The 15488-nt window shown below is 36.4% G+C and overlaps 1 protein-coding gene across 1 annotated transcript in view; it reads right to left on the bottom strand.

Annotated features, from left to right (window-relative positions):
* Window positions 1-6172: 6172 nt before the first annotated feature.
* The window catches only part of LOC121378339 (bifunctional apoptosis regulator-like), a 56451-nt gene continuing 47135 nt past the window's right edge, over window positions 6173-15488 (bottom strand). Inside the window, exons 7-8 of the mRNA XM_041506467.1 lie at window positions 12228-12427; window positions 6173-6825 (exon numbers count right to left, since the gene is read on the bottom strand). Of these exons, the coding sequence (XP_041362401.1) occupies window positions 6648-6825; window positions 12228-12427 (378 nt within the window). The 3' untranslated portion in view covers window positions 6173-6647. The remainder of the gene's footprint in view (window positions 6826-12227; window positions 12428-15488) is intronic.

Consider the following 15488-nt stretch of genomic DNA (forward strand, 5'->3'; position numbering starts at 1 on the left):
AAGACTTGGATGATCTAAAACACATTTAATATACAACCATTAATATTTACTTTAGAAAAATATATTTAGTATGTAATTACAGTGATTAAATGACATCTTAGCAATTGTCGGAAACTCAGGACAGTCCCTTTCAGAAACACATAGACAGTTAAGAGATCATGTTTTCTAACTGACAACAAACATGAAATAAGGAAATTACCAAGTGTATCGGTAAAGGTTGGGTGTATCGGAATACATATTATTTTCCCTTCGAATTACAATATATTGGCATACCGATAATAATGCACACATTTGGTAATAACATGTACATTATACACGTTTTATACAGTAGGCAATAAAATATATAATCATTGACAAAGAATATCACATTTCAACTCTGCTGATCTTAGCAGGATACAAGTAAAAATGAAAATTTAAATGGATTTAAAAAGAAATCACTTAAACAATAATGATCTATGCACACAATAAAATAAGCAAAAAAGGTAATAAAACAGATAACAGAATTATAGGATATTAAACGAGCTTTCATTTCGTATCATGTTTATTTCATGAGGGATATAAACATGATACAAAATGACAGCGAGTTTAATATCCTATTTATTACCCATAATCGATCTTAATTTATACCACTCAACTCGTTTCGCTGACGTTCCTGTAAGGCTGTAGTGCGCCAATCGACGACGTCATTGTGTGATGTCGAAGTGTGACATCAAAAGTGTTACGTCCCACTTGGCATTCTAGTGGGATGTATCACTTTGATATGTACCAATATACTTTTAACCATATGGGTAATAATTAATGGATATTATAATTATACACAAATACTTTGTATATGTACTGGTATATATTATGCTCAGAAATAATCTGCCTTGTTTCCTTACGATCACAAAAATTAAAATTGCAACAATATTATACACAAACATGTAGTGTGTCTTTATGGGTTGGTCCCAAGTTGTAAATTAAAGGCAGTTGGTCCTCTTATAATAAATTAAATTCATTTGTGAGTGTATAATCATTTACTCAAAATGCCAAACTAAAAAATTTAAAACCAACTAAAGACAACTACTGTGTAAAGTTTGTTTTGGTAATTTTGACATATAGTCTTAAAGAAAAAATATGGTGCATTTTTTCCATAAGTAGCAAGGGATCTTTTATATGTGCCATCCCACAGACTGGATAGTACATACCACGACTTTTGATATATCAGTCGTGGTGCACTGGCTAGAATGAGACATAATCCAATGGGTCCACAAAGTTAACAGAGATCGATCCCAAACCGACCGTGCATCAAGCAAGTGTTTTTCCACTAGGAACAACTACTGTGTAAGCAGTTGAAGCATTGTGCATTAACTCATATCTGACAATCAGAAGGGGTTTTATATTTAAAAAGGTACTTACAAAAATCCAGAACATGTGCTTAATGACGTCACATACATGCAATTTGTATGCATTGCCATGAAGTTAGAAAGACCTTCTTGACGTCATATCCAGTATTTTGGGAAAGTGTGGCAGGGGGTAGTCACAAAACTAAAAAGGGCAATTCGAGTTTGTCAATGACAAATGAGCCGAGCTCCTAAAAAGAGCAATATATGTACATGTAGGAGGTTGGGGGTTGGGGAATGCTCCCAGAATATTTTAAAATAACGGTGCCGCTGTGAACCTCCCTCTGTATTTGTCAGCGAGACTATAGCCTTTTAAAAGTTTTGTAAGCAAAGGGCCTTTACAATTAAACATCTTGTGCAAACTAAAAGTCCACACCAGGAAGAACATAGAACACACTGGATGTACAGATGAGTATTCTAAACACAAGACATCAAGTTTCAACCTTGGCCCATGCTTATAACAACACTTTCAAAGTCTAGATATTCAATGCACACGTATAGCGCTGTTTTTAGGCAGCAGTCTAAACATGAAAATGTAATTGACAGTCATTCACATCTGAGGGTTTTTTATTGTCCACCTAAAAACATGGTTACAGCGTGCCTCCTGCTTGTTATTTCAAAAGCTGCTTTAACCCCAGCCAACCCGTGTTTGAATACCAATATACGTAATTATATTGGTTCAGTGATTGTTCAAAGTACATGTACATGTATGCTATTCCAAACTTCTTTGTCTCAGTACTAACCACTAACCCACTGTCCTCGACTGACAGCTTAAGATAGCTGAGATATGTGCCCAGGACAGTGTGCTTGAACCTGAATTGGATATAACAGGGCTTCTAGACTTTTTTATAAAAACAACTAGCCATGGGATCAGTGATTTAATTTTTTTTACTAGCCATGATTAAAAATTCACTAGCCCTATTTTTCTTTAAGTTACTAAATAATAGTAATAATCAGATATGTCACCTAAAGAGACAACTGCAAATCTGGCTCTCTTTTTTTTTCAATAGCCCTCAGGCATGGCAATATTAGTTATTTACTAGCCCAACACTCAATATCACTAGCCATGGGAGTCAGGCTACCACAATCTAGAGGCCATATGATATAAGCATTAAAATAGGTTGGAACGAAGGAAGGAAGGAAATGGTTTATTTAACGATGCACTCAACACATTTTATTTACGGTTATATGGTGTCTGACATATGGTTAAGAGATTGGAATGAATGAATGCATGAATGAATGAATGGATGAATGAATGAATGAATGAATGAATGAATGAATGAATGAATGAATGAATGAATGTGTCAATACATGCCAGCTTTACGCGAGATCTTTCGTACGAAATGCAAATCACTCGCCTTAAGTTTATGAGGAAAGCAAGTTAACACTCTCCTGATATTTTCAAACATGAAGGACTGAATTAAAATGTGATTTTTGTCGCTAAAAGGCCTCTGTTAGTCCCAAACATCTGAACAAGGCCATCAACTTGAGGAGTTGTCTGTTTAAAGTTCATCACACAGGCTGAGCTAGCGGAGATGGCCATGAGTGATGGTAATGGCCCTCCATCCCGGAGTCTAAGCTGACACTAAAACCTTCACAAGCCGTGACTTATTCTCCTTTAGAACACAGTGATAGTCTTATCGTATTTGTATGACACTCACAGAAAACAGAGGTCAGATTGACGATACGGTCTCCAGCTTATGTGGTCAAACACAGTACCAGCATTTTTAACAGGGATGGGTGTTATGAAACATGTATTACGATGTATATATTAAGATATGCAACCTGTACCCTGCGGCATACCTCATTATTAAGTGTAAACAACATTTTACCTAATGTTTCTAACAAAATAAAGTGTATGATACAAGTTAAAAGGTTTTATCTAAACAGGAAAATATAATGGAGTTAATTTTCTACACATATCAATTGTATCCAGGAAGAATGGTTTTATCAGCTTTTATTAAAGTATAGTAGTTATATGTAGGCCCACTTTCTATTAACACGATTCCATAAACAAGTGTATCAATATAATGCATATTCAAAGACAGGTTGTGAATGTTTCTTACAGAATCAAACACCTCTGCTGAATACAGTCGATATGACCTATGTAGCAGTTTTAAATTATAACGGAAAGAAATGTTTTATTTAACGATGCACTCAACACATTTTATTTACAGTTATATGGCGTCAAACATATGGTGAAGGACCACACAGATATTGAGGGAGGAAACCCGCTGTCGCCACTTCATAGGCTACTGTTTTCGATTAGCAGCAAGGGATCTTTTATATGCACCATCCCATAGACAGGATAGCACATACCACGGCCTTTGATGTACCACTATTAGTAGCAGGGGATCTTTTACATCAACTTTTACAGACAGGACACACCTACCATGACCTTTGATATACCAGTCATGTGGTACTGTTTGGGATGTTAAAGACCAACAGCAATGGGTCCACCGAGGTTTGATCCTACAACCCAAGCAACTCTTATGTGCACAAGGCTAAAGACTGATATTTATTGCAAATTATTAAATATACATGGCTATTAAGGGAAGTAACATGTGATTAAGAGATAAACACATTTTGTAAATTCAACCCAGCATATTGCCTCAGTGTACTGAAGTTTATTTAGTAATGTCAGTCATTTTATTTGTTCACATCTAAGCACAGGTATGTTTGACAGCCAGTTGAAGCTATGAGACTGGTGTGTCCAATGGACAATGTTCATATTTTTACCAACATTATTATGAAATGTATTGGCACAACTCCCAACATGAATATACAGTTGTTATACAAACAGTTTAAACAATGAATGAACGAACGAACGAATGAACAAAAGAACGAACAATGACACACCAGCACAAAAACACACATCGACTATTGGGTGTCAATAGCCAATGTTTACTTTTGTACTCGGGAATCGTTAAACATCCGTCTGTCCATCCTTCCATCCTTCCATCTATCCATCTATCCATTGTTTAAACTGTTTGTATTCTCTTAGGTACTAGTATATATGACCTACGTTTTTCATTGAGGAATATATTCTTCCATACAGAAAAAAAAAATTCCAGATCATGAATCTAACCAAATGACAGACTATGTCATTATTATTTACATTCATTTATTGCAACTTATTTTCGTGCTTATATCCAATTAAGGTTCAAGTACACTGTCCTGGGCACACACCTCAGCTATCTGGGCAGTCTGTCCTGGACAGTGGGTTATTTACATGTAGGAATTATCTACCCTTTAAATGATAACATATCAGCACATAGATAATGCTGCACATTACAAACAGCTACATATACATGTACATGTATACTATCACATACACTATCTGTTGAAATTATAATTTTTCATCACATAATCAATGAAACCTATTCCATTGGTGGATCATTCATTCATTCATGTACAAACATGCACGCATGCATGCACACACACACACTTTCATATATGGATACAAATGCTAACCTGTGTTATGCAGCAACCTAAGGGTGTAAGAAAAACTGGCTCCCTTATGATAGGTGGGTGTTTAACTAAGGTCGATGACAGTCACCTTTCAGACCCTTGTTTTGGCTTCGTACACAATAAATAAAACATATTTGACAAAAGTTACTTTTTATTTCTTTCATCTTTTAAAACATAAAATTAATACGGTGTCCAGAATTATCAAAAAAAAAAAATATTGACCTGTATACAACGTTGTCTCCTTGTTATAGAAATTTGACAGGGGTCAATGTTAGTAGACTAGTTTTTATTTTAATGTGATGAAGCATTGTAATAATATAGTTAATTTTGAATTTAAATGACGTCAGTACACTCATGTCACCGTAGTCTGTGCGGCACAAAAGTCTGTGAACGTTAATGACGTTACATAACGTCTTGAAACAAGTGTCGGGGTATGTTTGTAAACAAACAAACAACGTTGAGTTAATTCACAAAACCGTTGTTAAAACAACACATCTTGATTGTGAATATATGTATAAAACTGGTCGATAACACTTTTATTGAAAAAAAGCTCTGAATTAATGCATTAAAAGTATACTTTTGCCAGCCTCGATCAACGTGTTTTTCTATCACCTGTTAACACGCGTCTGTCAACGTTGCACATCAGCTTACACACGTTTACGGAGAAACTTCAATACATACCGTATTGTAATTTATGAATCCATAAATGAAATGAATGTCTTATTTTATCTGTTAACGTAAACATCCAAGCATACTTTGAATTTCCCTCTGAGTGACACAATGCAAAATGGCTGCACACAGACTTTGAAGATTGCTCTTACAGCATGGCCTATTTTAGCTATAGTCTGTTTTAAAATTATCATTGATTGTCCTATATGTCTAACTAACACTATTTGTGCTCATTTACACAGTTAATAACAGATAATTTTTGTTGAATAATGATCAAATATTTTTACATTGGCTTTTTTTTATATTGTCATTTTGTGTTGTCCAAACTAAGGAGCATGGAACACCATTTATATTTATCTCATTTGCACAATCTAAATGTTTCTGAAACAGACTATAACAGGAAGTGTTTGTTATTTAGAACTTATAAAAGTCGGATCCATTGTTTGTTGCTGTTTTATGTAAACATTAGGGACAGAAGTGGTTGTTTTAATGTTTGCTGCGCAGACTTATGTGCCGTCATACAGGCCAGTAAATGCAGGGGGGTCCCACTAAAAATGCGCTCATTACTTGAGTTTAAAAAACATTAAAATTAAAATAACTTTAGTTGTAACACGTTTATTGTTCCATTGTACTGTGGCTGTGGCGGTGAAACAAATATTTTTAAAGAAATATTTTAACTTTAAAATATAACACAAATGCTTAGGTGTGCAGACTTAGGTGCCACCAGTGTATTCCAATGACGTCACTTTGCATCTCCTTACCATAACCATAACTGGGTACAGAACATTTATGTTTTAAGAATGCTGGAAAAATTGCAGTGCAAAATTGCTATTGAAAAGTTCTTGTTTGAACATTACTAATGCACCTGAATGTGTTTGAAGAAAATCTTGTAATTAAACAAATTGTACCTTTTACAAAATATGGATTTCAAGTAAAATTACTGTAAGATATGCTATATTTATTGTGCATGAAGCCAAAAGAAGCGGGCGAAAAGTGACTGAGCAGATTTCACTAATATATTAATAATAAAGCATGACTTAAATACATCCACACTAGACACATAAACACACCATTATAATATGATCAACTGATAAAAGACATATACAGTTGTTTGTGTTACACAGTTTACTGTCCCAGCAAATGGTTGTTATAGAAACTCCTCATAAGCTGAATTGGCGAGAAGTAGAGTGTTGCATAGAAGAAGAAGTCGCAGATAAGACGCGGGACAATGGGCCATATAATGACGAAAATACTCATCGACAGCAGCAGTTTGAAGTGCTGTTTCAGCAGTGATAGAGTAGATCTGAAATAGAGAAAAGAAAATATGATTGTGATGCATTTCAGCGTTTAAAAATAGAGAATAAGATACCACTGTCACAAACAGTTTTTTTTGTTTTGTTTTTTAAAAACACAGCGAGAAACAGAATCTTTGAATCAGTTATTAAACATTCAAAAGTATGTTTAAGCTTACTTTAATTAGTTATTTTCAATAGAGAAACAGATATCAGTAACACTGATATATTTATGTGTATATAATTTTTTTAAAAAGAGAGAAAGAGACATTCACAACTATAAAAAGTATCAAGTTTAAATTGTTTTTTAAAGGAATTGATAAGAAACAGTATCACTTTAATGTTCGTTTTATTTCTGTAAACTACGAACAATTTATTTCATATTTTCTTTGTTTTAAGATAGAGAAATGATAACAATAAATGGTGGGGTATTTTTTTTGTAAAAAAGCACTTACCCAAGCAAGTCAAACATATTTTTTGCTATTACATCTATTTTTTCATAGCTAGAAAGCACATTATGTTTCCTTGCTTAAATTATATGGTACAAGGTACAGTAGCTTTCAAAGTACAGTTGTACATGTATAGGGTCATCAATTTTAATACTTTGTTAAGACAGAGAAACTAATAACAGTATCAACTTTATTTTCACTGTTGTTAAATTACAGAGTGCAAATTACATGTACTAAGGTTTCTCCCCAAACGGATTGGCAAATTAATCAGGTGTTTTTCAACAGATGCTGATTATTTTGCCATAAAAAATTGTACTGGATTTTCCACTGGTAAATCAAACAGACTACATGTAATGATAAGGGTGGATCCATAAAACAAACCAAACCATCCCAATTATATGTATTTTATATTATTATTTTTTACACATATCAATTGTATCTATGAAGCATGGTTTTATCAGCTTTTATTCAAGTATAGTAATTATATGTAGGCCCACTTTCTATTAACACAATTCCATAAACAAGTGTATCAATATAATGCATATTCAGAGACATTTTTCCATATTACTTAAGGATTGTCTGTTATTTCTTTTACAATCATCGGGGTATGAACAAAAAACAATCATCCACAAACTGTGAATTGGCGAATCCGTTCTCACATAAGTTTGCGGGTGGTATTTTTTGTTCATACGTGAAAGAAATAACAGACAATACTTATAATTAAATTAGAATCATACTTGCTAATAATAACACTAAAAGTTCATACTTTATTTTGAATTATTTTTGGTCCATAAACAATATCGCTCAATAAGACAACTTGCCCATATAAAATGACGTCATCAGATACGACGTTCCCTGACGACGTAATTTTTACATTCATCGAGAAATGAACAAACTCCCGTTGCTACGTCTTGACCAGTGGGATGATGCTATATTGTAATGAACGTAACGGAAATACAACTATATGTGACTGTATATATATATATGCATTAAAAGTTTGCCAATGAGCAAATTTTTAATGCATAAGTTTTCCACGTGCATGTTGATGTCATAACATGAAATGTCCACTGCTAGCTTAATTTAGAAGTCAACTGTCCAAATCACGGACAACAAAATTGGAGAGATAGTCATCAAGACCACACGAGACCAACAAAGACATGTTTATGAGGGGATTGTAGAGGGGATTGAATATTCCACTTTAAAATGAGTGCTGTAGGAATCACAGAAATAAATTACCAGCAACACTTGGAAGACAAATACCTGGCAAGTGGATGTGCAGGGCTTAATTGGTTTAGGTATCTGATATAACAAGCTTTCTTAAGTGATGATAAATCAAATGAAATAGAATAATGTGTCTAGGAATCAAGCTTGTGAAAACACAGATATGGAACACACACGCAGAATCACGTTAATGGAAGGCAGGCCGTAAGACATCTGCCTTAATTAACTCTAGTTTATAGGTACACATGTAAGTACTGGGTTCACATCCCCCATTAAAGGGACAGACCCTAGGTTTTAAACACTAAGGCATATTTTTCGTTATTAGAGCTGTTTATGATCACTGAAATCAAATATTACTTACATTTTATTGTTTAGATTATCCATTTCCATACAACTGAAGTGTTTCTGGACATCCTGGTGTTTCTAATACCACAAAATGCATTTTTCATATTTTAAAAAATGCACGTGCATCTGAGAAGTAATTATTATGGAGTCGCATTTCAATCTAATTAAAATTAGCTCCATTATTACATGTGGATCTAACAGCAGCCTGTTGGAGCTCATGTCCAGTTGACCTTTCATTCGACCAATCAAAACCGTATTTGCAAAATCATGCCAGTGATTTAAAAAGAATTTGAAAACATTCGGGATTATGTCGAGGGTATACGAAATGATTCGGGTGAATTACGAAGTATGCCGGAAACTAATTTCAATATAAAATTTGTTTCAAGACGAAAAAAAAACCGTAATGATATAGCCATAAAATCTGTTTATACTAGTATACAATCCAGAGTTTATTACTGCACTTTCCCCCCCCCCCCCCCCCCCCCCCCTGTTTTTTAATGTTGAAATAGACCAACAAGTTCACTCCCGAATAACGCTATAAACGGAGAAGTGTAATTGGTCGATATTTGAATTGTTATTTATAGATGAAATGTCACCTGGACATGGGAGTCCACGCAATGCTGTTAGATCTACCAGGGTAGACCCAGTAGAGTTAATTTTAATCAGATTGGTCACGTTTTAATCTATTTTTAAGGGAAATTTCAACATCATAGACTCTTGTTTCACTCTGTTGTATCCAAATTTGTTACAGGTTTGTAAATCAATCAAATTTAGTGTCCATTTTTACGGGTTGAAACTAGGGCCTAGGTGAAAAATATGCCCTAGTGTTTGAAAACTAGGGTCTGTCCCTTTAACTTCTCTTTCACTAACCACTACGGAACCTTAGTTTGTTTTCGACAACCAATAGCCGATGTATTTTTTGTGCTGGGGTGTCGTTAAAAATTCATGAATTCATTCATTCATTCTCTCACTAACCACTACAGGGCAATCTGTGGATGAGCAATATCTCCAAATTATCTTTTAAATAAAAAAAATTGCAGAAACCCACTGACGTTTTCCAGCAAAATATCAATAATTATGTGAAATTAGTTCGAGTGTCAGAGCTAAGCCAGAACTAGCAACTGCAAGTCATGATTAACCTCTGTCCTGGCTAGACAGGTGCAAGTCATGATTAACCTCTGTCCTGGCTAGACAGTTGCAAGTCATGATTAACCCCTTGTCCTGGCTAGACAGTTGCAAGTCATGATTAACCCCTTGTCCTGGCTAGACAGTTGCAAGTCATGATTAACCATGGTCCTGGCTAGACAGTCGATGTAGCTCATATCCAGGACAATCTGACTGAATCTTAATCAGATACAAGACTTAGTACAAAAAGAAAGTTTAAATAAATTATATTTAAAAATCAAATTAAGCTAGATTAAATAAATATGACAGTTTTATTAAGACAACAATGCTCCATGTTTGGCAGTAAGTGCATAAAATGTAATCAGGCTAGCTCATATATCCGATACAACAGCCCTCCATGTGTAAGGTGCAAATTCCATCCGTCCGTAATCAGTATGCATAATCAATAACAATCACTTTCTATAGGGGCAGGTCCAGGATTTTGTAAGGGCAAATTGAGTTAGTCAAAGACAAATGAACAAACTCTCAAAGGAAGAGCAAACTCTGTAGGTGAATTTGGGCCCATGCTCCCGAGTAAATCTAAAAATAAAGATGTTCTGGGCAATATAGTGTTCTATATTGTGGATGAAAAAGTTATTAAGAAGGGCACTTGAAATAGCAGGTTTGGGGGGGGGGGGGGGGGGGGGGGGGGAGAGAGTGAGGTCATGGCCCCCTCTGGCCCCCCTCTGGATTCACCAATGCTTTTTAAACAAGTAAATGTTGGTTGTGTAGATTCCATTGATGCATCTCCCAAAGTGTGTATGCATTATGAATTACCCATACCAGGGATTTATCCAGGCATTCTGTGGGTTCGAACATGGGCCCCTTCTCAAACGAAATTGGGACTGGAAATTCCCAACTTCTGTGCTAAACATTCCCAATACCAGTATGTATAATTAATTATTACCCATATGATTAAAAATATCTTGGTACATATCAAAGTGATACATCTCACTAGAATGCCAAGTGGAACGTAACACTTTTGACGTCACACGATGACGTCATCGACTGGCGTACTACAACCTTACAGGAACATCAACGAGACGAGATGAGTGATAAGATCGATTATGGGTGACACTTTTGACGTCACACGATGACGTCATCGACTGGCGTACTACAACCTTACAGGAACATCAACGAGACGAGATGAGTGATAAGATCGATTATGGGTGATAAATACATGTAGGATATTAAACTCGCTATCATTTTATTTCATGTTTATGTTCCTCATGAAATAATTTTCATTGTCACTTGCTAAAACTTGTGACAATTAAAAATTATTTCACTCGTGACATAAAGATGCTACGAAATGAAACCTCGTTCAATATCCTATAATTATGTCTGTTCTAATAGATTAATTTAATAGTGGTGTACTGGATCATTCAGTGGTCTGAAAAAATATCCCAAGTATGATGTACTCGCATTAATTTTCCCAATCCCATCAGACATGGGACCCTGGTGAAATATCCTGGATACATCCCTGCATACCCATATGGTTTAGAGACAAATGGAATGTGTGTCTAAGACTACCGACAGTGCTCCCCATACCTCCACTGTCCCGATATGAAATATCCTGGATACATCCCTGCATACCCATATAACTTAGAGACAAATAAATATGTGTGTCTAAGACTAGCGACGGTGCTCCCCATACCTCCACTGTCCCGACATGAAATATCCTGGATACATCCCTGCATACCCATATAACTTAGAGACAAATAAATATGTGTGTCTAAGACTAGCGACGGTGCTCCCCATACCTCCACTGTCCCGACATGAAATATCCTGGATACATCCCTGCATACCCATATGGTTTAGAGACAAATGGAATGTGTGTCTAAGACTACCGACAGTGCTCCCCATACCTCCACTGTCCCGATATGAAATATCCTGGATACATCCCTGCATACCCATATAACTTAGAGACAAATAAATATGTGTGTCTAAGACTAGCGACGGTGCTCCCCATACCTCCACTGTCCCGACATGAAATATCCTGGATACATCCCTGCATACCCATATGGCTTAGAGACAAATGGAATGTGCGTCTAAGACTAGCGACGGTGCTCCCCATACCCCCACTGTTCCGACATTAAGTAATTTTCACAATCCCATCAAACATGGGACCCTGGTGAAATATCCTTATGAAATATCCTGGATACATCCCTGCATACCCATATGATTTAGAGACAAATGGAATGTGTGTCTAAGACTAGCGACGGTGCTCCCCGTACCTCCACTGTCCCGACATGAAGTAGGACTTGACGAGCGAGGCCTCAGTGACTGTGAGGGCGGAGCAGCTGACGATGATGAACCACGACGTCCAGTAGTGGATGCCTGTGTACGACCAGGCCACCTTGATCACCAGCCAGTATGGCAACAGGACGAGGTACGTCATAAACAGGATCCACTGTTCACTGGTCGGGGCAGATATCTACAACACCAATACAAATTACAATGTTAAATTACAAATTACAATGTTAAACTCATGGTATGGTACAGGTCCATTGTAGTTTACTGAAAAAGAACAACACCTCAGCATATTTTAAACTGTGGCTCATTGGTGCACAACATTTAGTTAATTTTGACATATGATGAACAGAGATTGGAAAAAAAAAATGTACTGGTAATGAAAAAGTTTTGTTTAATGTTTCCACTAGAGCACATTGATTTATTCATCATCGGCTGATGGATGTTAAACATTTGGTATTTTTGACATATAGTCTTAGACAGGAAACCCACTACATTTTACCATTAGCAGCAGGGAACTTTTATATGCACCATCCTACAGACAGAATAGCACATACCACAGCCTTTGATATACACGTTGTGATGCACTGTGATGAGAAATAGCCCAATGGGCCCATCAACAGGGATCGATCCCAGACCGACCGTGCATCAGGCAAGCGCTTTACCGCTGAGCATGAATGGGAAGATGGCCAGGATGGAACAGAAAATATGTTATAAATTAATCAGTTTTCACAGGCTGAAACTAGGGTCTAGCTATAGAGCTGGGTGGTATACCATATATACCGTTCGGTATCAGTATCATGTCAATACCAATTTACCGTACTGAGCAAATTTCAAAATACTGAAATTTCGGTATCGAAAAATGTTTCCCGCCATTTAGTAAAGCACTAACAATATATCTAGCAAACACAAAATGGGTTTGGTATAAATCAGAGGGCTTTGTGTATGGAATTTAATTTTATTTAGATGAAATTAGTGGATGAGCATTAACTCAGGCATGCATTTAAAGCAGAGTATGCTGAAAATTATATTGGTATAGGTAGTGTGTTAATACCGAACACAGTACCGATATTGAGGTAAATCACCCCAAAAATACCAATACCGATTCCAAATTTCAGTACTGCCCAGCTCTATTTGCCTATTTAAAACACACTAAAAAATTGCAGTTTTTATCTTTGACCATTAATTAAGGCACGAAAACATGTGGCAACAGCTTCCAGTGTTTTTCATATGTCTGGTATGTTAAGGAGGCTGATGAAAGTATTTCTGCAGATTACTATTATCAAGGGTCCCACATCCACTGTACAGTTAATCAACTACCAGTAGTTTGTGAAAGTGTAACCAATTACTTGCTGATGAGACTACTCAATGCGTGTACACATGTATGCACCAACTCGCTGTTTCCTCAGAGGGACTGGGGTGGCAACTGTAGGAGAAACTGTGAAGAATGAGATAATTAGTCGAGTGTTTATTGGCCAAGGATTACGGATGTCTACATCCATTCCATTTGATGGACTGCTGTAGAGGATGCACAGTTAGTTCTTCAACACCAATATAATTGAAATAATTTCCGAGTCAACAGTTTGTTTTGTTTAACGACACCACTGAATCACATTGATTAATTATTCATCAGCTATTGGATGTCCAATAGAGGAAATCTGCTACATTTTTTATAATGCAGCAAGGGATCTTTTATATGCACTTCCCACAGACAGGATAGCACATACCGCTGCCTTTAATATACCAGTCGTGGTGCACTGGCTGGAACGAGAAATAGCCCAATGGGCCCGCCGACGGGGATCGATCCCAAACCGACCGTGCAAAGAGTGCTTTACCACTGGGCTACGTCCCGCCCCTTCTGAGTCAACAGATACCATTCATTTTTTCTAATACTTTATGTCCTAAAATAAATGTCTTTAATATAAAATAGACATTCAGCAGATTCAAGGTGGAATGTCTGGATTTGAAATTAATGTTGAGCATGCAGTTCTCCATTTCATAACCTGAATACTTTAAAATACCTCACAGGGGACAAGGGATAAGAAAGACCACCAAGCTGACGCTTGAGTAGGATGGTACATTTATTGCTATTACAATGGAAAGTTATGCAGATAATAATGTTCACTGGGTTTTACAGGAAAACTATCAGCTATTGGCTTCACAAGTATTTTTTTGACCTTGCCAGCCAGCGCTCTACAACTTAAAAAAAAAAAGGCTGTGGTATGTTCTATCCTGTCTGTTGAACATGCATTATGAAAGATCAATTGATACTAATCAGAAAGAGTAGCCCATATAGAATGTAAGACAGAATGTAAGACATGTATATCAATAAGATACTGTAGTAACTTACAATTCGGGGCTGGGAGTAGCCCAGTGGTACAGCGCTCGCTTGATGCGCGGTTAGTTTTGAGATCGATCCCCGTTGGTGGGCCCATTGGGTTATTTCTCGTCCCAGCCAGTGCACCACGACTGGTACATCAAAGGCTGTGTTATGTGCTATCCTGTCTGTGGCATGGTGTATATAAAAGATCCTTTGCTGCTAATAAAAAAGAGTAGCCTGTGAAGTGGCGACAGTGGGTTTCCTCTCTCAATATCTGTGTGGTCCTTAATCATATGCCCGACGCCATATAACCGTAAATAAAATGTGTTCAGTGCATCATTAAATAAAATATTTCCTTCCTTCATTCCTTAATTTACAATTCAAAACATTTTCTCACATGTTTCACATTAAATGAAGACATACACATTTTGTACATTCAAACCTGTCATGTACATACATGTAGGACTGATATGGATGTAAGCATAGCTTAGCTTGTACAATGTAGTTTAATTAAACAGTGAATGTTGACAGATGATGGCCGTCATTGTCATACACATACTTAAAGCTCATATATCAGGGGTGGGAATTGGTGAACTGTAAAAAAAAGAGGAAATCTAGAGGGGTCCCAGAAATTCTCAAAATCCTAGGTTAAAATCTGTGCCATCCGACACATTTTTGGGAAAGGATGACTGAAATGCGAGGAAACGCAATGTTCTATGAAAGGAAAATAGCTGATCCGAGGAGAATTCCGACCCCTGATATATAGACTGGATGCAGTAAAATCCGGCTAAAAAAAAAACCTCATTCACTCTCTCAACAATGTTTTGAACCATATGCATGTACACATACATACATGTAGTAGACACCACACTGCCATAGTTTAAAATACATGTACGCTGTGGTGTAGTTAAACACACATTCCTTT

Source organism: Gigantopelta aegis, chromosome 8, assembly GCF_016097555.1.
Source record: "Gigantopelta aegis isolate Gae_Host chromosome 8, Gae_host_genome, whole genome shotgun sequence".
In the NCBI taxonomy this organism is placed as follows: domain Eukaryota; kingdom Metazoa; phylum Mollusca; class Gastropoda; order Neomphalida; family Peltospiridae; genus Gigantopelta; species Gigantopelta aegis.